The sequence below is a fragment of the Meleagris gallopavo genome, chromosome 30 (assembly GCF_905368555.1).
Source record: "Meleagris gallopavo chromosome 30, MGAL_WU_HG_1.1, whole genome shotgun sequence".
Classification (NCBI taxonomy): Eukaryota; Metazoa; Chordata; class Aves; order Galliformes; family Phasianidae; genus Meleagris; species Meleagris gallopavo.
In genome coordinates, this window is record NC_139433.1 from 3,972,707 (window position 1) to 3,996,311 (window position 23,605).

Sequence of the window (23,605 nt, forward strand, 5' to 3'; positions counted from 1 at the left end):
CTCATGTCCTCATGTCTCACGTCCCCGTCCCCCTGCCCCCATCCCCTGGCTGTGGGTACAGGTAAATGAGTGCCACATCCTCGATGTGGTCAGGGCTTCCCAGCGCCCGCCCCAAGGCCACAGTCAGGGCAAAGTGCTGCTGGAGCCCTGCCCACACATGACTCACCCATGGGTGACAGACTGGGGGGGTGGGGGGGACGTGGCTGCGTGGGGCAGAGCTGCTGGCACTGTGTTCCCATCACTTTATTCATTTACATCGCGATTTGATTTATAGAAATATATAAATATACCAAAAAAGAAAAAAAAAGAATCCCAACAAAGCCATACAACGCAATAAATAATGAGCAATAAATAAAGGACTGTATAAAAAAGGCTCATGCGGAGAGGAGCCGGTGTGGCAGCAGGGTGGGCTCCTCCTGCTGAACCAATGCTTTAAATAAGGGGAGAGGGGAATAAGTTATGGCATGGAGTGATGGCAGTGGGGTCTGTGCCCCCAGGGTGGGTGTCACCGGGATGGGGTGGGGGCCCTACAGCAGGAGGTCAGACATCAGCATCAGGAGGTGATGGGTCCCTACAGGTGGAGGTGCTGGGTCCACATGGACGGAGATGATGAGTTCCTGTATCCAGAGGTGATGGACCCCTTAAACAGAGGTGCCAGTCCCTATTTGCAAAGATGGATTCCTATACACGAAGGTGATGGATTCCTATATCCAGATGTAATGGAACCCTATGGTGGGGGTGGTGGATCCCTGTACCAAGGTGACAGGTCCCTACAGATGGAGGTGACGGATCCCTGTACCCAAAGGTGACAGGTCCCTACAGATGGAGGTGACAGATCCCTGTACCCAAAGGTGACAGGTCCCTACAGATGGAGGTGACAGATCCCTGTACCCAAAGGTGACAGATCCCTACAGATGGAGGTGACGGATCCCTGTACCCAAAGGTGACAGGTCCCTACAGATGGAGGTGATGGACCCCTCCACCCAGCGGTGCCCTCAGGCGCAGTGACAGCGAGTGACCAACATATCCTCAAAGACAGAGCTGACCAACCTGCCCTCTCCATCGTAGTGCATCAGCACCATGGGGTCGTAGGCAGCAGGCACACAGCACGGCGCCGGGGCAGCGCGGCTCAGGGCGTGCACACGGGCCTGGATCTGTGCGTGCATGCTGGCAGCGCGGTAGTTGTGCGGGCAGGAGCCCTGGCAGAAGCGCATGTCGTAGCTGCGGGGTGCCAGCACCCAGTCGTCCCACCCGATCTCCTGGAAGGACACCTTCAGCACCCGCCGGCAGCATTTCCCCTCGCTCTTCCCGCACTCCTCCTCCAGCCCCCGCCGTCTCCTCGCCCCCCGCCCCTCACTGTCCCACATTTCCACTTCCAGAACCGCGTTCCCGGTTCCGGAGCCGTCCCACGGAGCCGACACGTTGGAGCTGAAGGTCAACTCCAAGCGCAGCGCGGCGCTGTGCCCGGCGGCCCAGTGCCGGATGGGTGATGTCAGGTCCAGGTGGTGGGAGTGGGGGTCCAAATCCCGGCTGTGCAGCAGATGTGGGGCCACCCCAGACCCCCCGGGGGTGTAAATGCTGACCCGGAGCTGTGCTGAGTGCGGGGGGAGCAGCAGCTGTGCCCGCAGAACCTGCAGCTGCTGGCGGAGAGCTCCCGTGCGTGGCACCAGCAGGAGGTAACGGTACGGCCCGGGGGGGTCCTGGCGTCCGTGGGGGTCCCGGTGACCTTCGGGGTCTCGCTGCCCGTGGGAGTGCTGGTCACCATCGGGATCAGGCTCTCCATGGGGGTCCCGGTGTCCTCTGAGTGGTTCCTGCCCCCCTTGGGGGTCCCGCTCTCCCCGGGGGGCGTCCGGCAGGCGCCGCACTGTGGGATGAGAGGACGGCCGATGTCACAGACCCCACAGACCCCACAGTGCGCCAAGGGATGTCCTCCCTGCCCACCCCCCACCACCGCGGGGCACTGCCCGCCTCCCGAGGGATGAAGGCACGGGGGGGGGGGGGGTTCAACCCCATCCTGCGCAGAGGTGCCCCCAGCCCCCAGTCCGGACGGTTCCCCGCATCCCCCCCGCTGTGCCGTTATCAGGGATCGCTGCTTTTAAATGGAAAACTGCAACTCCTCCTCTGAAGGCAACGTTGGGAGCAGCGGGAGGAGGAGAGGAGGGGAGGAGAAGAGAGAAGGAGGAGAGGAGAGGAGGAAGAGGAGAGGAGAGGAGGAAGGTGACAGCGGTGGATTCATGTCCGGTCATGTCCCAGCACGTGTCGGGGCAGGGTGTGGGTTGGGAGACGGTTTGGAGATGCAGTGGGATGTGGCTTGGGGACATGGTGGGACATGTTCTGGGGACACCTTTTGGGGAGCCGGTGGGATGCGGTTTGGGGTATGGCGTGTTGGGGGGCAGTTTAGGGACACAGCGTGGGGACACAGCAGGATGGAGGCTGGGTATGTGGGAGGATGGAGCCTGGAGGCGTGGTTTGGGGGCACGGTTTGGGGACCGCAGTAGGACACATTTGGGGGACACAGTTTGAGAAGACGGTGGGATGCAGTTCGGGGACACGGAGGGACACAGCTGGGGGAGGCAGCGGGATGAAGTTTGGGGACGCGGTTTGAAGACACACAGGATGCAGTCGGGGGGCACAGCTGGGGGCCGCGCTCCGGGGACACGACGGGAGCGCAGCGTCCACTTACGGATGGCGGTCAGGCGGTGCCAACGCGTCGCGGCCGCCGCTCCGTCGCGCTCCTCCCGTTCCCGGCTGCGGTTCCCTCGCAGTTCGGCCACGCGCCGCTCGTACAGCCGCCGCGCTCGGCTGATGCTCTCCGGGTCCGGAGCGTGCGGCACGGGGGGGGGCCCGGCCATGCCCAAGCGCCGCAGGATGCCGTGTTTGATGGCTTCCAGCTGCTGCCCGTCCTCGTCCCACGCGCGGGGCCGTGGCTGCGCGCCGCCCGCCAGCAGCAGGAGCTGCAGGCAGGTGACGGTGACGGCCCCCACGTCCCGCAGCATCGCGCAGACGGCGGAGGAGGGGGGGAAGCGGGGGGGAGTTGCAAAACCTCTTGCGCAAAGGCCCCTCTTGCGCGTGCGGCTCTTATCGATGCCGCGAGGAGAATGAATGGAGCGGAGCAGCCCCGGGTTTATATAAGCGGGACTTTGCCCGCCCTCCCCCCCACTCCAACCCCACCCCCCGCCCCGGTCCCATGGATGAAACTGCGGGCTCTGCGCGGCGATGGAACGAGGAACAGCCGCCGCTTCGGGCGGACGCTTCGCGGCGCCTTCGGGTGGGAGATGCTGAGGACCGAGGGGCGGCGGCGGCGGGCGGAGGCTCGTGGGCGGCACGTGGAGCTGAGCGGGGATGGGGATGTTGCCACCAACACGCCTCGCCTGCCTCCCCTCCCCGTCCCCTCCTCGTCCCCCCCGTCCGCAGCGCCGGGAGGGCAGCGAGAAGCGCGACGGGTGCCAACACGAGCGGGCGGAGCGGATCGGAGCCGCGATTAAAGAGCGGCACTCCCCAGATGGAGCTCCGGCTGATGACACCGCAGTCCGGCTTTGCCGCACGTCGCTGCCCCGGTCCGGTTCTCACTGAAGTAACCGCGCTCGGGGTTTGCATCATTCCTGGGACGGTGCCGGGCGCGGATGGCTACGATCCAGCGGCGCTGATGCGGAGCTGCATGGCAACGAGAGTTCGTGGAGGAGAACCGACGGAAGGTCCCACGGCTGGGCTCCATCCGAGCTTTTTCCACCAGTAGGAGGATGGACCAAACCCGGAGAGGTCAATGAGGGGCAGAGCCGGCAGTCGCCCCCAGCCCGGAGGTGGAGGTGGGCTCCAGGCAATGGGGCCGGTGGGACCGAGGGCCCCACTGCCCCACACCGCGGGCAGAAGGGATGTGAGCCCCGTGTGGGGATGCTGTGTGGTGGCCTCTGGTTGGGGCACACGAGGTGACACGGCCGCATTCCGCGCTGCCGAGCTCACGGCCCTCAGCTGCTCTGTGGCACCACCAGCCCACGATTTATGCTTATCTCGGCAGTCGGGTGCAAGCATTATTTCTGCCTTTTTCACCCAGATTCTTGACGTTTCCTGAGGCAAAGAAAGGAGAACATGATTTTCACTCATGGCCACGAGAAAGCATTGGCTCATCAGCACGAGCGGCGTCATGCGGGGGGTTGGCACAGTGTGACTGCTGTGCTGCTCCTGGTGGGGGGTGGAGGGATGGAGGGAGGGATGAGGGAGAGGTGGGCAGATGGGCAGATGGGTGGATGGATGGATGAATGGACGGATGGACGGACGGACGGACAGGTGGATGAATGGAACCCCTCAGTTGCCTTTGCGCTGCCTTTCCCTGCCCGCAGCTTCTGCCTGCCACAGTTTTGGTTCCTCTGGGCCATTTCCTGAGGCAACACTACTGCCAGAGCCAACTTTCCTCGAGTGCTGCGTCCCACGCACAGCTCAGCATTCCCATGTGCTACTATTGGGCTCTGCATGGCCACATCCCCATCCCCATCCCCGCAGCAGGGACGAGCATGCAACAGCTTTTTGGGTGAGCAGCAGCCGTATGGAGCTGCTGAGGGCACCGGGCTGCCACGCTGTCCCTGGGCAGCTCAGCTCCCAGCAGGATGGCAATCCACAATGCAGGATCTGAGTTGTGCAGGTGGTTGGGAAAGCTCCCATCCCGTCAGCCATCACACCACCCATCCATCGAGCACGACGCACTGAGTTTTGTCCCCCACGGTTCTGCTTTGGCAATGCGTTTTTGGAGCTGTGGGCGCTCCGTGTGCTGCAATCCCCTCCACATGTGATGCACGAAGGGTCGCGTGGAGCATCAAAGTTTTTGCAAAGCCGGATGTTTTCCTCCCAAAGGCGCCAGTGGTGAAGCCGGAAATTTTACAGCCCGGCAACAGTGATAAAATTTGTGCTTTCAGAGCAGCATTTGCAGATGCTGAATGATCTGCTGGGAAATTCTCCCGCGTGTCCTCGCCAGCCTGCACGATCAGAGCATCCCCCCACCTCCATCAGCACTGCGCTCTGTCGGAGGTCGTATGGAGGAATTTCCTGCCTTTATCGTGGGCGAAGCACTGCCTGGAGCTCAGGGCGTGCACTGCAGAGCACGGGAAGGTGTCACTCAGCTCTCCCTGCACACCTCTGGCAGGATGAGGTCCAGCACCGTGCTGCCAATGGGAATCCATCGCATCCACCTGCAGCTCTGCACAGCGACCCAACAGCAGGAGGAAGGGGAACCTGGGCAGCACCACTTCCCCAGCGCTGCCCGCAGTGCTGTGGCACCCCGAGGAGGCTCCCACTTCTCCATCCTGTGCCAGCACCAACCCGTGCTGCAGTAACAGTGGTCGTTAAGGGCTGGGCGGCATCACCGCACACAGCTTTGCTCTCTCAGAGGTCCAGATTTGGTCACGGAGGGCTCAGAAACGATGACTGCAGCCCAGGGTGCAGCGTCCCGTGTCCTCCCTGCGCTGTCGTGGTGAATGTGCACAACAGAACCCGCCCGACCTTTGGCTATCTGTAAATAGATGGGCCGGATCAGGTGAGCGCAGGCAGCCTCGGTGCTGCTGCAGCAGGAGTGGGACCGACTGCTCTCCCTTTGTTCTGCACTTACGGCATTCACCAAAAATGAGACTTCTGCTCCACTTGGAAGCGACGCTCCGACCTGATGGCACGCACGGCTCAGCCCACCCCCGGACCCCTTTGTCTGTGCAAGGCAGGAAATTGCTCAAACCCTACGGCCAAAAATGGAAATCTCATCCTGGATGGTGTCATCCACCGCCCAACAGCGGTGCTCTCAGCAGCAGAACGTCCCCAGCCCCACGAGCAGGGCGGCACAGAGCTCCTCAAAGCCATTCCTTGTGAGAGCCCCATCCCGTGCACAGTGCTGCCTTGGGAGTATTGGGGAGTTCTCGTGGTGTCTGGGCACTGTGGGGACAGTGTGAGTAGGGGCCAATAAGAGCTTCTACCAGGGGGGTGGGGAGCACCCAAAAGGAGAAGAGAACAGAGGGAAGTGGCTGCAAGCCCCCACCCCAAGCTGATCCCAGGATGAGCTCTGGGCAATGAGAAGTGCTTTGAGATTTGCCGCTGAGCGGCTGGGGAGCGGCCTCAAAACCACTGTGGGGTGGAGGGATGGACCTCACTGGCACCCCTAGGGGTGTTGGGCTCCTGGGGGTCCCCAGCATTGTTGGTTGATGAGCTGTGGAAAGGCACCAGCTGGCCAACATCCCAACGTCCCACCTCAGCCAGGAGGATGGAGGAGGAGGAACTGAGCGGCTCCCAGAGGGGTGATGCTGGGGGAAGGGCCTGCCCAGAACTGCTCTGCAATGAGACCCTCCAGCATCACCCAAACCACGGCCAAGGAACGCATGCAGGGTGCGTGGGGCCCAACAGCAGCAGCTCCCACCTCTCCCTGCAGAGAGCTCAGATTGCAACACACTGCGTGACATCACCGGCACCTCGTGAGTCAGCTTCAGCCCAGCATTGCATCAGCACAGCAGGCACGTGAGCATCTGGCACCGCATCCCAGGCTGAGCTGTGCGATACGGAGCAGGCAGACTCCCCGAGGCCAGCAGGATTTCCTCCCTGATCCCCTCCTGCCACAAAGCTCAGAGCAGAGGCAGCGTTGGCCATCAGTGCCCCGCACTGGGCAGTGGTTTTTTTGGGCACCCCCACCAGCATCCATCTCACTGTTCCACCGCCGGAGTCAGGAGCAGAATGGATCCACGCTGGGCTCGCAAAGACAAAGCACTGGGCAGTGTTTGCTCCCCCAAATCACAGGCTCACAAGAATGAGCATCACAGTGGATGCTGTGCCTTCCCCTCCGTGATGGGGAATGGGATTTTCTGCACAGCACACTGCAGCTCCATGGTTCACATCCTGCCTTTGTGCCCTGCTCCAGCCTCACGTGGGACTTCGTGCCCAGAGCAGAGCTGCAGACAAGCTGCTCCCACCCCCCAAAAGGCACCTCCAGAAATCCCAAAACGGTTCAAGAACAGCACGAGGCAGAGTTAAACTCTTTATTTACTTTGAAACATGGGTTTAAGTTCTCGGTTACAAAGTCCAGTGGAGCAACAGCGAGCAGAGGGAATGCGAGCGGCCCTTCGTGACACAGCCCTTTGTGGCACACAGACTGTTAGGGGTTACAAGGCACTGCAAGAACACACTGTGAAGAACAGAAGCCCCCACAGAATTGAAGCTGTAGCTCCAGGAGTCCTACGAGCACAGATGGGCAACACCAGAGAGCTCCACTCAGACCGCAGTGATGTCGGCACAACAGGAGGATGGGGGCAGAGCGGCACTGGGACACGCAGCACCTCGGAACAGACAGAACCCCAAAGGGTTTGCTCTCCCCAGGCAGTGAGAAACCCCCCCTTTTCCCTTTGTCACATCCCAGTGCGTTCCAGGAAACCCCCAGAGCCCAATGCAGTGCAGCTCCTGGAGAGCACAAGGGGTGAAGGAGCTCAGAGCCCCCAACCCCTGCAGAGGGGCCTCAGCCCCCAACACTCCGCTCTGCTCCCCAGAGCCCAGCACAGGACAAGGCACTCCCTGTTCATCAAAGTAAACATTTGCAATGTAAGAAGCTGGTGCAATGTAAAACCTGAACGTGTGGTTAAGTAGCACGGAGTTGTATTTAAGGGCAGCGCACAGATTCATTCCCTAGCATTAATTCCTATCTAGGAGTTTGCTTCTCTACTTTGCATTAAGATAGATGGGACAGAGCAGCTCTCGGGTTTCTGCTCACTCAGTGAACCGACAGCATCCTCGGCTTTGTTGGAGGTTTGGCAGAACACCACTGGGGCCACGTCAGACACCAACCAGACACGAACACAACCTGTAAGTGCACTTATATCACAAAGCACTGGGGCTGCTGCTGCAAAGAGCCACCTGCTGCCCACCGGCACCCACTTCAAGCAGCCCAATTCAGAGCCACGGGACACACGGACGCAGCAGCACAGCACCCTGTGCTGGAGGACTGAGGCACTGGAAGGTTCAGCATTGCCTGCGTGGTGCTGAGACTCCAAATGCTACACCTGAGCACACTGCTGAGGTCAGTAAACGTGAAGGAAAGCACCTCCCCAGCCCTGCAAAACCTCCCTCTGCTCCCACACGGAGATGGTGCTCAGTTTGAATCCGCTCTGAGCTCTTTTCACAGCTCTCAGCCTTCACCCTCAGCCCCACACCACAACCACAGAACACCTCCCACCATCCCTCCACCTTCTGTCCCCCCCCACTGCTGCTGTGCTCCGGACACGGTCGGGTTGGGGAGAGCTCCAAATCGGCGAGAACTGCTTCTGCCATCCCTGGGCTTTGACAAAGCAGTGACACAGAGATGCCGGCAGCTTTGGGCTGTGCCTTCAGCCGCGCCACCGAGCATCCTGCAGGTAAAGGAGCTTTGAAGCTCATGGGATTATTTCCTTTTTGCTGTTTCACACCACAGATGATCGCGTTTAACCCAAAGGCAAAACCTCCCCGCATCACAGCCCCCCAGGAATGAAGGAGTTCTCGGGTACCCGGAGCCCCTCAACGCCTCCCGCAGCATTTAATAACCAAAACCATCACCCTGACACCAACAAACCCCCCAGCATCACAGCCAGCCCCGCTCCACTCCACCAGCACCTCAATATGTGGCACCAGAGCCCACATGGGAACCCCCCCCTCATTCTCTCTCCCACACAAAATGCCCTCACCCCACTTCTCAGCGCACCACCAGAGACGATTCTGATCCTGAAACACCGCCTTGCGACATCACCAACTGCAGGCACCGTCACGAACACCAAACCTGAACGACCCTCGCTCCTTTGTGAACACATCTGCAGCCAGCAATGGGGCTCCACCAGCATAAATCAGCAAATCCTATTCGCTGATACCCGGGAGATACAGCAGACACTCAGCAGCCCCGCGTGGCTTCTGAACCACAGAACACCCCGAGCTGCAGAGACCCCCAGGGATCACCCACAGAGAAGCATTCGGAATCAATTCATTTAACAACAACAACAACAAAAAAAGCTTTAAAAACAAAGCAAAAGCGTTTAATTTAGGTCAGATTAAACAAACTCAGCTTAACGCCATCTTTAAAAGGTTTCGCTATCCGAAACGCCGCTACCGCCCTGACGCCCTCTGAGGACTAATCATCCAAAAAATCACAAAGAAACCCAAAAGATTATAAAATAAATTACGTTTCTAAGGGACTGTCAGCACAGGAGCTCTGCCACAAAGACCCAACGCAGCATCTTCCCCCCTTCATAGCTCAGCAGCTACGACAGACCAACAGCTTCTCCCAAGCACAGCGGAGCTACGTGGAGATAAGAGCTCAACTATCTGGGAGCTGCCCCAAGCCACGAATACTTCAACTAAATATTAAATAGAATAAATTACAAATCTGAAAGCCTGCCATGAGCTGACAGGCACTGCGTGGTGTCCCAGCGCCAAGGAGAGCATTCACTTGGAAGGCAAAGTCGGGCAGGAAAGCATTCCCCTCGTGCACCCAAGGCCGGGTCGGATGGGGTCTGGCATAGTATTAATATGGAGGCTGGCAGCCCCGCATGCAGCAGGGGGTTGGAGCTTCATGATCCTTGAGGTCCCTTCCAACCCAAACCATTCTATGATTCTCTGCACCCAGTGCCTCTGCTGTGGGATCCGACGCCCATCCTCACGGCCAGCAGCTCTCACTGCAGCAGAACCATTCGTCGCCAGGAAAACAGAAGGAACGATGTTCTAAAACAAAGATTATTCTGTAGGTGTTCTTATATACGAACAGCCAACAGCTGTCTGTGGGCTCCGGGAGCAGCTCTGAGATGCGAGATGCCCTTTGGCAGAGCTCCCTGGCAGCCACGCGGCAGCGCCAGCAATGGGCACTGAAGTTAAACATCACTCCGCACCCAACCTTTAACGAGAACAAAAGTTCACAGCGAAGGAAGTTATAAATTACTCAGCCTTCGCCTTAAAAATAACAGCCAGCACCAAGAGACCGTGATAAAGATCTCCTGTGGAGAAAGTGGCCTTTAGCAGAGCTCCTCAGCAGCGAGCGATGTGCTGAGCACACATGGGAGGACGTGCTGCACGCAGCTCGGGGCCAGGAGGGCAGCCCTGACCCAACGCTGAGGACGTCTGGAAGGATTTGGTGTGAGCTCAGATCGTTGCGTGTACAAAAAGTGATCTGATCTGCAACCCAACACGCAGCCCTTCCACCTGGAGCCGCAGCAGCCAGGCCCCAATGGAGAAGGCAGCAACCGTAACCTTTTTCAATTCAAAAGCAGTTTCTGAGGCTCCTCGTCCCCAACAAGCAGGTTTGCTGTTTTCTTACAACAAACTCACGTCGTCCCCACTGATTTCAGTTATGCTTTCACATTAGGACCTACGATTTGGGCCAACGAGGAGAAAGAAAACGAGACAGAAGGAAAGCAAACCTTCCAACCCAACAAGCAGTCATTAGAAGATGGGGTTATCGATTCCCTGCACCCAAACACTGAGCCTGGCCAAGGAACTTCCCATCTGTGCGGGGTGGGACCATCGCTTGGCCAACAGATGAGCTCTGGGTAAAGCACAGCACGCATGCTCCAGGAATGAGCAGCTGCAGGTGTTGTGTTAGAGAAGGGATCTCCATTTCTTCATTGAAATACGCACGTTTGACCAAAAAAAAAAGAGGAGAAAAAAAAAAAGTCAATTTCTGGACGTGGGGTTTTCATTTTTGAAGTCTCCAATTCTCGTTCTGTACGTCTCACACAGAGCATTCCTCCCATACTTCAGCTGCAGGGGGGAAGTTTAGGAAGTGCAATAGCAGGACAGCTCCTGCCTGCTTTCAGTGTTCGTGCTGACAATTGATTTTGTCTTCAGAATGCTCCAAAACGTCGAGCATTTCCTCGATGATGGCCTGCAGTGCCCGGCCCAGCTGCTCGGCGCTGTACGGCTTTCCCAGTGGAGGCACATGAACAAAAGCCGACCTCCCGCAGCTCTGGTATAAGGAAGTGTAGTAAGTGAAGTCACACAGGTACCTGAAACATAAAAACAGAGCTGATTTAGCAACATGTGCCAAATAAAGCGTGCAAACTGCAGGACACAGCGAACCGTGTTATCGCTTAGCATTGCATCAACATCCTGCAATAAAAGCGCACTGCAAGTCGGGCTGAAGCAGTGGCACGCTCACAGCACCTAATCTGGGGCAAAACACAAAGATTGCGTGCTTTCCCATCGCCAGCGAGCGACCACGGAACAGAGCAGTGCCAGCAGTGAATGTCAGCTGAGCACAGAGCCAGCGTGCACCGCAGAGAGAGCCAGCGTGCACCGCAGAGAGAGCCAGCGTGCACCGCAGAGAGAGCCAGCGTGCACCGCAGAGAGAGCCAGCGTGCACTGCAGAGAGAGCCAGCGTGCACCGCAGAGAGAGCCAGCGTGCACTGCAGAGAGAGCCAGCGTGCACTGCAGAGAGAGCCAGCGTGCACTGCAGAGAGAGCCAGCGTGCACCGCAGAGAGAGCCAGCGTGCACCGCAGAGAGAGCCAGCGTGCACTGCAGAGAGAGCCAGCGTGCACCGAAGAGAGAGCCAGCGTGCACTGCAGAGAGCCAGCGTGCACCGCAGAGAGAGCCAGCGTGCACCGCAGAGAGAGCCAGCGTGCACTGCAGAGAGAGCCAGCGTGCACTGCAGAGAGAGCCAGCGTGCACCGCAGAGAGCCAGCGTGCACTGCAGAGAGAGCCAGCGTGCACTGCAGAGAGAGCCAGCGTGCACTGCAGAGAGAGCCAGTGTGCACCGCAGAGAGCCAGCGTGCACTGCAGAGAGCCAGCGTGCACTGCAGAGAGCCAGCGTGCACTGCAGAGAGCCAGCGTGCACTGCAGAGAGAGCCAGCGTGCACCGCAGAGAGCCAGCGTGCACTGCAGAGAGAGCCAGCGTGCACTGCAGAGAGAGCCAGCGTGCACTGCAGAGAGAGCCAGCGTGCACCGCAGAGAGAGCCAGCGTGCACTGCAGAGAGAGCCAGCGTGCACTGCAGAGAGAGCCAGCGTGCACTGCAGAGAGAGCCAGCGTGCACCGCAGAGAGAGCCAGCGTGCACCGCAGAGAGAGCCAGTGTGCACTGCAGAGAGAGCCAGCGTGCACCGCAGAGAGAGCCAGCGTGCACTGCAGAGAGAGCCAGCGTGCACTGCAGAGAGAGCCAGTGTGCACTGCAGAGAGAGCCAGCGTGCACTGCAGAGAGAGCCAGCGTGCACCGCAGAGAGAGCCAGCGTGCACCGCAGAGAGAGCCAGCGTGCACTGCAGAGAGAGCCAGCGTGCACCGCAGAGAGAGCCAGCGTGCACTGCAGAGAGAGCCAGCGTGCACTGCAGAGAGAGCCAGCGTGCACTGCAGAGAGAGCCAGCGTGCACCGCAGAGAGAGCCAGCGTGCACCGCAGAGAGAGCCAGCGTGCACTGCAGAGAGAGCCAGCGTGCACTGCAGAGAGAGCCAGCGTGCACCGCAGAGAGAGCCAGCGTGCACCGCAGAGAGAGCCAGCGTGCACCGCAGAGAGAGCCAGCGTGCACCGCAGAGAGCCAGCGTGCACCGCAGAGAGAGCCAGCGTGCACCGCAGAGAGCCAGCGTGCACCGCAGAGAGCCAGCGTGCACCGCAGAGAGCCAGCGTGCACTGCAGAGAGAGCCAGCGTGCACCGCAGAGAGAGCCAGCGTGCACCGCAGAGAGAGCCAGCGTGCACTGCAGAGAGAGCCAGTGTGCACCGCAGAGAGAGCCAGCGTGCACCGCAGAGAGAGCCAGCGTGCACTGCAGAGAGAGCCAGCGTGCACTGCAGAGAGAGCCAGCGTGCACCGCAGAGAGAGCCAGCGTGCACCGCAGAGAGAGCCAGCGTGCACCGCAGAGAGAGCCAGTGTGCACTGCAGAGAGAGCCAGTGTGCACCGCAGAGAGAGCCAGCGTGCACTGCAGAGAGCACTGCAGAGAGAGCCAGCGTGCACTGCAGAGAGAGCCAGCGTGCACTGCAGAGAGAGCCAGCGTGCACCGCAGAGAGAGCCAGCGTGCACCGCAGAGAGAGCCAGCGTGCACTGCAGAGAGCCAGCGTGCACTGCAGAGAGAGCCAGCGTGCACCGCAGAGAGAGCCAGCGTGCACCGCAGAGAGAGCCAGCGTGCACCGCAGAGAGCCAGCGTGCACCGCAGAGAGCCAGCGTGCACTGCAGAGAGCCAGAGTGCACCGCAGAGAGAGCCAGCGTGCACCGCAGAGAGAGCCAGCGTGCACTGCAGAGAGAGCCAGCGTGCACTGCAGAGAGAGCCAGCGTGCACCGCAGAGAGAGCCAGCGTGCACCGCAGAGAGAGCCAGCGTGCACTGCAGAGAGCCAGCGTGCACCGCAGAGAGAGCCAGCGTGCACCGCAGAGAGAGCCAGCGTGCACCGCAGAGAGAGCCAGCGTGCCCCGCAGAGAGCCAGCGTGCACCGCAGAGAGAGCCAGCGTGCACCGCAGAGAGCCAGCGTGCACCGCAGAGAGCCAGCGTGCACCGCAGAGAGCCAGCGTGCACTGCAGAGAGAGCCAGCGTGCACCGCAGAGAGCCAGCGTGCACCGCAGAGAGAGCCAGCGTGCACTGCAGAGAGAGCCAGCGTGCACGCCAGAGAGAGCCAGCGTGCACTGCAGAGAGAGCCAGCGTGCACTGCAGAGAGAGCCAGCGTGCACCGCAGAGAGAGCCAGCGTGCACTGCAGAGAGAGCCAGCGTGCACCGCAGAGAGAGCCAGCGTGCACCGCAGAGAGAGCCAGCGTGCACCGCAGAGAGAGCCAGCGTGCACCGCAGAGAGAGCCAGCGTGCACTGCAGAGAGAGCCAGCGTGCACCGCAGAGAGAGCCAGCGTGCACCGCAGAGAGAGCCAGCGTGCACTCCAGAGAGAGCCAGCGTGCACCGCAGAGAGAGCCAGCGTGCACCGCAGAGAGAGCCAGCGTGCACCGCAGAGAGAGCCAGCGTGCACTGCAGAGAGAGCCAGCGTGCACCGCAGAGAGAGCCAGCGTGCACCGCAGAGAGAGCCAGCGTGCACTGCAGAGAGAGCCAGTGTGCACCGCAGAGAGAGCCAGCGTGCACTGCAGAGAGAGCCAGCGTGCACTGCAGAGAGAGCCAGCGTGCACTGCAGAGAGAGCCAGCTTGCACTCCAGAGAGAGCCAGCGTGCACTGCAGAGAGAGCCAGCGTGCACCGCAGAGAGAGCCAGTGTGCACCACAGAGAGAGCCAGCGTGCACTGCAGAGAGAGCCAGCGTGCACCGCAGAGAGAGCCAGCGTGCACCGCAGAGAGAGCCAGCGTGCACTGCAGAGAGAGCCAGCGTGCACTGCAGAGAGAGCCAGCGTGCACCGCAGAGAGAGCCAGCGTGCACCGCAGAGAGAGCCAGCGTGCACCGCAGAGAGAGCCAGCGTGCACTGCAGAGAGAGCCAGCGTGCACCGCAGAGAGAGCCAGCGTGCACCGCAGAGAGAGCCAGCGTGCACCGCAGAGAGAGCCAGCGTGCACCGCAGAGAGAGCCAGCGTGCACTGCAGAGAGAGCCAGCGTGCACTGCAGAGAGAGCCAGCGTGCACCGCAGAGAGAGCCAGCGTGCACCGCAGAGAGAGCCAGCGTGCACCACAGAGAGAGCCAGCGTGCACTGCAGAGAGAGCCAGCGTGCACTGCAGAGAGAGCCAGCGTGCACCGCAGAGAGAGCCAGCGTGCACTGCAGAGAGAGCCAGCGTGCACTGCAGAGAGAGCCAGCGTGCACCGCAGAGAGAGCCAGCGTGCACTGCAGAGAGAGCCAGCGTGCACCGCAGAGAGAGCCAGCGTGCACTGCAGAGAGAGCCAGCGTGCACAGCAGAGAGCCAGCGTGCACCGCAGAGAGAGCCAGCGTGCACCGCAGAGAGCCAGCGTGCACCGCAGAGAGAGCCAGCGTGCACCGCAGAGAGAGCCAGCGTGCACTGCAGAGCAAGCCAGTGTGCACCGCAGAGAGAGCCAGCGTGCACCGCAGAGAGAGCCAGCGTGCACTGCAGAGAGAGCCAGCGTGCACTGCAGAGAGAGCCAGCGTGCACCGCAGAGAGAGCCAGCGTGCACCACAGAGAGAGCCAGCGTGCACTGCAGAGAGCCAGCGTGCACTGCAGAGAGAGCCAGCGTGCACCGCAGAGAGAGCCAGCGTGCACTGCAGAGAGAGCCAGCGTGCACCGCAGAGAGAGCCAGCGTGCACTGCAGAGAGCCAGCGTGCACCGCAGAGAGAGCCAGCGTGCACCGCAGAGAGCCAGCGTGCACCGCAGAGAGAGCCAGCGTGCACCGCAGAGAGAGCCAGCGTGCACCACAGAGAGAGCCAGCGTGCACTGCAGAGAGCCAGCGTGCACCGCAGAGAGAGCCAGCGTGCACCGCAGAGAGCCAGCGTGCACCGCAGAGAGAGCCAGCGTGCACTGCAGAGAGAGCCAGCGTGCACTGCAGAGAGAGCCAGCGTGCACTGCAGAGAGCCAGCGTGCACTGCAGAGAGAGCCAGCGTGCACTGCAGAGAGCCAGCGTGCACTGCAGAGAGAGCCAGCGTGCACTGCAGAGAGCCAGCGTGCACCGCAGAGAGAGCCAGCGTGCACCGCAGAGAGAGCCAGCGTGCACCGCAGAGAGAGCCAGCGTGCACCGCAGAGAGCCAGCGTGCACCGCAGAGAGAGCCAGTGTGCACTGCAGAGAGAGCCAGCGTGCACTGCAGAGAGCCAGCGTGCACCGCAGAGAGAGCCAGCGTGCACCGCAGAGAGAGCCAGCGTGCACTGCAGAGAGCCAGCGTGCACCGCAGAGAGAGCCAGCGTGCACTGCAGAGAGAGCCAGCGTGCACTGCAGAGAGAGCCAGCGTGCACCGCAGAGAGAGCCAGCATGCACTGCAGAGAGCCAGCGTGCACCGCAGAGAGAGCCAGCGTGCACCGCAGAGAGAGCCAGTGTGCACCGCAGAGAGCCAGCGTGCACCGCAGAGAGAGCCAGCGTGCACTGCAGAGAGAGCCAGCGTGCACTGCAGAGAGCCAGCGTGCACCGCAGAGAGAGCCAGCGTGCACCGCAGAGAGAGCCAGCGTGCACTGCAGAGAGAGCCAGCGTGCACCGCAGAGAGCCAGCGCGCACCGCAGAGAGAGCCAGCGTGCACTGCAGAGAGAGCCAGCGTGCACCGCAGAGAGAGCCAGCGTGCACTGCAGAGAGAGCCAGCGTGCACTGCAGAGAGAGGCAGCGTGCACCGCAGAGAGAGCCAGCGTGCACTGCAGAGAGAGCCAGCGTGCACCGCAGAGAGAGCCAGCGTGCACTGCAGAGAGAGCCAGCGTGCACCGCAGAGAACCAGCGTGCACCGCAGAGAGCCAGCGTGCACTGCAGAGAGAGCCAGCGTGCACTGCAGAGAGAGCCAGCGTGCACCGCAGAGAGCCAGCGTGCACCGCAGAGAGAGCCAGCGTGCACTGCAGAGAGCCAGCGTGCACTGCAGAGAGAGCCAGCGTGCACTGCAGAGAGAGCCAGCGTGCACTGCAGAGAGAGCCAGCGTGCACTGCAGAGAGCCAGCGTGCACCGCAGAGAGAGCCAGCGTGCACTGCAGAGAGAGCCAGCGTGCACAGCAGAGAGAGCCAGCGTGCACTGCAGAGAGCCAGCGTGCACTGCAGAGAGAGCCAGCGTGCACTGCAGAGAGAGCCAGCGTGCACTGCAGAGAGAGCCAGCGTGCACTGCAGAGAGAGCCAGCGTGCACTGCAGAGAGGCCAGCGTGCACTGCAGAGAGAGCCAGCGTGCACTGCAGAGAGAGCCAGCGTGCACTGCAGAGAGAGCCAGCGTGCACTGCAGAGAGAGCCAGCGTGCACTGCAGAGAGAGCCAGCGTGCACTGCAGAGGACCAGCGTGCAGAGAGAGCCAGCGTGCACTGCAGAGAGAGCCAGCGTGCACTGCAGAGAGAGCCAGCGTGCACTGCAGAGAGAGCACTGACTAGAGAGCCAGCGTGCACCGCAGAGTGAGCCAGCGTGCACTGCAGAGAGAGCCAGCGTGCACCGCAGAGAGAGCCAGCGTGCACGGCAGAGAGAGCCAGCGTGCACCGCAGAGAAAGCCAGCGTGCACTGCAGAGAGAGCCAGCGTGCACTGCAGAGAGAGCCAGCGTGCACTGCAGAGCGTGCTAGCACACACTGCAGAGAAAGCCAGCGTGCACTGCAGAGAGAGCCAGCGTGCACTGCAGAGAGAGCCAGCGTGCACCGCAGAGAGAGCCAGCGTGCACCGCAGAGAGAGCCAGCGTGCACGCAGAGAGAGCCAGCGTGCACTGCAGAGAGCCAGCGTGCACTGCAGAGAGAGCCAGCGTGCACTGCAGAGAGAGCCAGCGTGCACCGCAGAGAGAGCCAGCGTGCACTGCAGAGAGAGCCAGCACACACTGCAGAGAAAGCCAGCGTGCACTGCAGAGAGAGCCAGCGTGCACTGCAGAGCCAGCACACACTGCAGAGAGAGCCAGCGTGCACTGCAGAGCCAGCATGCACTGCAGAGAGAGCAAGCACACACTGCAGAGCCTGCACGCACTGCAGAGAGCCAGCGTGCACTGCCTGCTGCCCGTGGATCACTTTGCCCCATACCTGCCAGCATCCTTAGAGATGGTGACGGTGACGTCCAGCCCCAGTGCTGAGACCCTCCTGCAAACCACGTCCATGTCAATGATGGAATCGATGCACTCTGGGCCGCCTTCGACGCAGCACTGAGAGCCTGGGCAGAAACGGCAGTTGTCTAAGCCCTTATAACCCACATTATGGCCACACTTCTCCAGAGTGACAGTGGTAGCCATACCCGACACACCTACATGCACCACCAACTGCGAGAGAAAAGAAACACGTTACATCAACCAGCAGCCCACGGTCCCAGTAAGCACCAACAGAGCCTCCACCTGAATTCCTGCACGACCATCACATAATCAGCCCTTGTAGCAACCAACCATTCTCATTTTGCCCCCCTGACCCTCAGCTCTAATTAATTACGGCACGGAGCGGAGCTGCCCACGCAGCCCTGCATGCCGAGCTCCCATTAACTGCAGCACTGCACTCTGAGCCGCAAAATGCTGCAAATCCAGGTGTCTGCACGAGGAAAGAGGAAAGGATCCAGCCGAGGACGCAGTACCGAATGCAGCTCACAGCACAGTGCTGCGTGGCGCTCACTGGACATGCGTCGGCTCCATCTCTTCCCCTCCCTTCACTCTTCACTCACTCACTTGTGGACTGTGCTTTTTCCACAACGCAGGGATGAGCCTCTGCACTGTCTGATATTCCACTGGGACTTCATAGACATGCAGGTCGACGCCATCTCGCAGCCCGAGCTTCTCCAGCTCCTAGGAACAAGTGGGAAGAAAGGAACAAAGCCAGGTGGTCAGATCCAGGTGGGGCACAGTGCAGAACACGCAGGAGGCAGCAGGACCTGTGCAGCTCCCCCCAAAGCCACAGCACAGCAATGGTTTCGTCTCACAGCCTCAAAGAGAGGGGTCCCACGAAGGAGAGGCTGAAGGGACGGAGCTGTAAGAGCCACAGGGGCAGCTCCCCGTCTGCGCTCACACAGTTTGTTCTGCTCAGGCAGTGCAGGACTGAGCAATCTGACAATATTGAACCGATGGGAGCTACACCAGCAACTCCCACGCTAACAAAAACCACATGAAAATAATAAGAAAAAGGGTTGGCTTCATTATTTTTAGAAGTGGAATCCTATTCAGTCCTTGGAAGAGGCAGACGAAGCACAGCGAGAGCACCGTGCAGCCCAGCTGTTACCTGCACGAGAGCAGCAGCAGCCATCAGCCACCCCTCCTGCCCCAAGGACTGGGCAGCTGAGCTGTGAAGGCTCCCTGCACTGAACTCCTGTATGATAACCAGTGATGCTAAGTGATATTTCACCACATCTTTACACAAATCCACCTTCCAAACGCTGGCTGCTTTACCCGGCGTCTTAACGAAGTCACTTGTTCATAAATTAGAGCACTCACACACAAGGCAGCCTCTTTAGGAAGAGCTCCGCAGCGTTAATTGTAGGAATTCATCACTGCTCCTCCACTGAGCTCCTGAATCCCAGAGCTCTGTGCTGCTCACAGCCCTCCACTCACTAATAAAGATGTACTCTGGCCCCCAGACAACTCATTATCCACTGCCTTGTATACCTGACAAACACAGAAAAACGAACACGTCTGACCCATTCCCTGACCCCTGGACAATGGGCTTCTTTGTGAGCCCTTAATATCCCTATCAGGTCTGTCTAGACACCCTGACAGCCATTGTGCTGCTCCCTGACCTCTCCACTGGGCCCTGGCATAGCCAGACACGCTCTGCTGGGATGGGATGGTGGGACAGGGTGGTGGGATGGGGATGGTGGGACAGGACACACCTGGGCCATGCTGGCACCGTATCCCACAGCACTTCCTGCAGAGCTGCAGCTGCACAGAGCCTCCAACCAAACGTTATAGAGATGAAAGTGTGGCACAGCACAGGTGTGAGGCAGAGCGTTATTACTGCGAGTTCTTAGAGCTGTGAGAAGTTATCAGCCCCTCTGAAGCCATTTGGGATCTCTCTCCTGAGCACACAGCTCTCCGAGCATTTATTTAACCCCAGTGTTTGCTGCCACGACCTGAAGGTGAGGTTTCTCTGTGTTTATCGTGTGTTAAAAATAATGGAGCTTCAAAACTACTGAGCAGCAACACCAGAAGTTCACAGAACTGCATGGCTTCAGTGCAGGAAAAGACACCACATCTGTGCTCTGTGTCAGAGCCCAAACAACACCAGGAAAGAAAAGCAGGGAATCTTATCCTCGGGATGCGGGATAATAAAAGATGCAATAAAGCAGAACTGGCTCAGCCCCGGAGCTAGAAAGGATTTAGGAAGATTGTTTAATTGATTTTTCTTCTATTAAAATGCAGATCACACCGTCTGGGGCTCAGCAACTCAGACGCCTTTGTGTCCATGCTGCTCCATGAGGGCCCCGTCTGAGTCGCACAAAGCCCACCTCGGCGTGCTCAAAGCCATGCTGTTCCTTTTTGTCTGGGCCTCTCGGGCTGAGACGGGGTGAGGGGAGGGGGGTCTGGGCACACCGTGCTCCTGGCTGCAGGATGGGACCGCAGGGAGGTGGGTCCCGCTGCAGTTTCCCCTTCCCAAAGCATCCCTGAGCACTTAACGTGAGCTGAAGAGGCACTCGGTCGATTCGGCGCGGGGCTGCTCCTCGTTACACATCACACGACAGGTTTGCTCCTGCAAGAACAGCACAGCACCCACCTCTCATCCTGTCCCATACACACAATGCTCTGCTGTGCGTCTCCTCTAGCAGAAAACCGCCTTGGAAACAAGAGCTGATGTGATGAGGAAGAACAAACCAAACCAACGGCCTCTCGGCTGCCCCTCAGTAACGCACAGTTCTCGCACTCCTCCCCAGACTTGGCTGAGCAACTCGGGTGCATTCAGCCCCAGCGGCTCTCGGAGCCAAAGGTTTCCTCTCCCCTCACCAGTCAGCACATTGGACATCTGGACATCAGCTGACTGTAATTGATTAGAGCTCGAGATTTAATTTAAAAGCATTCTAAAGAAGATATTAATCCCCGAGCTCTGAAGGGAAGAGAGACGTGTTGGGGAGAAAAGCAGATTCAGTTTCCCGGGCAGCTGCACTAAAAGGCACCGTGAATTCCCAATGGCTTTGTCATTAACCACATCCAGGAGCAACAAATAAGGAAGAATTGGGAGAATGTGACAGTGCTGTCCAAGCTAATGCTTTACAGAACACCGCAGAGCACCCTCAGCTCTGCGTTAGCAGAGTGTTCTGATCTGCTCAAGCAATGCCACTCCACGAGCACTTCAACCGCAGCCCCACGTGCTGAGCCCCATTACAGATGAGAGGGCTTAAAGGTCAACCTGCTCGCCCAGACCCAGGCTGCAGCTGAGAGAAAAACATACAAATTCCTTTCGGTTTATTTGTTTTGAATTCCCTCTGCTAAGTGGTGGAGAAAGACTGCGGGCTCCGTGCACCATGTAACTCCTCTGAAATGCAGGGAGTCAGCCTAGGGGTTCCTTATTTGCCTTTGCTATATGAACCCAATCTCACTATGTTCTACCAGCAAAGGGATTGCTTTGAGAGGTGGGCAAAACATCACCCAGCTGAGTGCCTGGACACGGGGTGAGCCGGCCTCAGTGGATGGAGCAGAATCAGAGCTGAAATGCATGCAGGCAGGGGATGGTGCTGCTCCAAGGCTGAAGTTACAGCTTTACCTGCACTGCAATCCAGCTGGCGTTGACGGCGTGCTCTCCAAAGGGACCAAACCCTGAAAGAGAAGAAAAGCCCCCGGTGAGCAGCTGAGCCCTGCAGCTTGGACTGCAACAGCTGCACTCTGTGCTTTTGGATTTATGTGCTCTGAAAGAAAATCCACTGCTTGTAATACCCAGTCCCCACTGGAGGTGTATTTTCTCCTTGCTGACCAGGTTAGGAACACTTGTTAGCTACAGAGGAGTTGAGTGATGGCACAGAACGAGGATCATGATTGGATCTTCTAACCCTGACAGTAACAGCCCACAACAGATGCTTCCACAAACAAGTCTGCCTCCAGTACCCCTCCTCTGCTCACACCTTCACCAAGATCTCTGCTGCCTTAAGAGGAACCAAACAAAACACTGCCGACCCTCCTACACCGAGCACCAAAGGTTATGACAGCGCCATAAAAACACTTAACTCCCCACATCTGCATTTCCTAATGAGTAACTCAGAGTTAACTAGTAATCCATAACATCTTTTCCTGAGCAAGCACACAAAGGTTAGGCACTTATCTGGGCGCAGGGTCAATATGCTTTAATTTAAGATGTCAGAGCTACCCCATGAGCCTAATGCAATCAGGAGGCACACATTTCATCTAAGCTGTGAAAGGACCGAGAGGGACCACAAATATTACATGACACACTAATGGAAACCTCCCGTGTGCTGCCAGCAGAAGGTGAGGGCTGAGGTTACGCCGCACACGATGGCGCCAGGGGTTTGTACCCATGTACAGCATGGGCTCAACGGGACGTCCATCTCAACTGAAGCCTCCGACTTGAACCAGCGTCAGTATCTCCCCAGAATAAACCTTCTGGAGGCTCCCACGAGATCCAAATGCAGACGTTGTTTCCCCATAACGACGAGAGGCACCAAACACGCCTCTCGTGGGGACGGTTTCTCTACAAAGCACACCGGAAGGCTGCAGCTCTCCAGGTGCCTCCAGCGTAACCAAAACCTCTCGTTCTGAACCCAGCTGAGCTGGCACAAAGCACAGCGGGCTGCTGCCCCTCTCACTCATCTGCACACCGACCCCGGTGCGACTCCTTTCATGGCAGATGAGCAACTTTCTGCGCAGCACCAAACTCGGCCATCCCACGTCCACCACAGGGCCCTGCAGGCGCACAGCACTGAGCCCTCCGTGCAGACCTGTATGGGATTATCTCCTTACAGAGGTCTAAAAGAGAAACGGCACAGGAATGAGGCTTGCCCTCAGCGTGACACGCACAGCACTGAATGGGAACTCAGCGTGACATCGGCCATGTGCTATCACGGGCAGATCCAGCGAAATAAGCTCTGAATTTTAGAAGCAGAGTTCCCCCCGGTGCAGAAAATGGGAAACAAAAGTACTGCGGGGACCGGGGGGGTCCTCACGACTGACGAGTTGCGTCTGGTCACCGCTCAGCGCAGCCCCCGGGCTGGGAACGCCGCTGTGACACGCGGGCACCGCGCTGGCCGTGGGGCCGCTGCCCTCGGGACACCGAATGGGTTCGCGGCACGGGGATGGAGGCGGCACGGCGTCCCCAGGCACCAAACCCCGTCTGTTCTCCCGCAGCCCCGGCTCTCCCCAGGGCGAACCGGCGCCGGTCCCCCCTGCAGCCCATCGCAAAGGAGCGCAGCAGCAGCAGCAGCACCGCCCCCCCCAGGGCAGCCCGCAGCACCCCGTGCCCCGGGCAGCTCCTGCCAGCCCCTCCGCAGCCCCGCACCCCCAGGGCTCACCTCCCACCCCCGGACCCCCCCGTGCCCCTCACCGCCCCCCTCCCCAATCCTGCAGCGCAGCCCCCGGCGCCCGCCACCGCCCCCCGCTTACATAAGGGAAGCGGAGCCCACCTGGCCGCCCCCTCCCCGCTCTCCCGCCCCGGTCCCGCCGCCCGTACCCGTCACCACCACCGCCCGCCGCGGTTTCTCCATCTCCGCTCCCACCCGGCCCGCGGCCGCACCGCACTGAGCGAGCGGCTCCGCACGGTCATAGAGCGCGCTCCGCCCCGACGCCAAGAGCGGCCCCGCGCGGCCATAGAGTTCGCGCCGCCCCGATGCCCAGAGCGGCCCCGCGCGGCCATAGAGTGCGCGCCGCCTCGCTGCCTAGAGCGGCTCCTGAGCGCCGCTTCCGCCGCCAGGCGAAAAGCGCGAGGCCGGGGGTGGCGGCCAACGAGGCCGCCTCAACTCTGGGGCCCCTCGAGCTCCTGAGGCGGCAGCGGAGGTGGAGCGGTCCGGAAGAGGCTGAGCCCAGAGCCGCCTCACGGACTTATCGCGAAGCGCGGGGTCGGGCTGATTAAACCCGTACAGAACGCTACGGTGGTTTCACGCCCAGCTTTCCCGGTCCTGCTGGGCTCGTGCTGGTGGAGTCCTGAGAGGAACGGAACAGAACGGGCCCGCGGGGCCAGCTGGGAGCGCCGCTGCTTCCCGCCCCGCTTTTCAATTTACGACACTGTCGTGACGCT

General features: G+C 60.0%; 2 protein-coding genes across 4 annotated transcripts; both read right to left on the minus strand.

Annotated features, from left to right (window-relative positions):
• Positions 1–227: 227 nt before the first annotated feature.
• Positions 228–3,105, minus strand: GDF15 (growth differentiation factor 15). Its single transcript, XM_019609972.3, has 2 exons — positions 2,684–3,105; positions 228–1,864 (listed from the first exon to the last, which is right to left on the minus strand). The coding sequence occupies exons 1-2, from the start codon at positions 2,994–2,996 to the stop codon at positions 996–998; spliced, it is 1,182 nt and encodes a 393-aa protein (XP_019465517.3). The 5' UTR covers positions 2,997–3,105; the 3' UTR covers positions 228–995.
• Positions 3,106–6,987: 3,882 nt separating this feature from the next.
• On the minus strand, positions 6,988–23,588 carry PGPEP1 (pyroglutamyl-peptidase I). 3 transcript variants are annotated; one of them, XM_085211556.1, is made up of 6 exons: positions 23,449–23,588; positions 21,128–21,180; positions 19,263–20,119; positions 18,109–18,225; positions 17,483–17,715; positions 6,988–10,976 (listed from the first exon to the last, which is right to left on the minus strand). In XM_085211556.1, exons 3-6 carry the CDS (start codon positions 19,269–19,271, stop codon positions 10,784–10,786), a joined length of 552 nt encoding a protein of 183 aa, XP_085067682.1. In that variant the 5' UTR covers positions 19,272–20,119; positions 21,128–21,180; positions 23,449–23,588; the 3' UTR covers positions 6,988–10,783. The 3 variants fall into 3 exon arrangements, with proteins under 3 accessions (XP_085067682.1, XP_085067681.1, XP_085067680.1); XM_085211555.1 differs by lacking the exon at positions 23,449–23,588 and adding an exon at positions 23,042–23,144; XM_085211554.1 differs by lacking the exons at positions 19,263–20,119; positions 23,449–23,588 and adding an exon at positions 23,042–23,224.
• Positions 23,589–23,605: the final 17 nt, after the last annotated feature.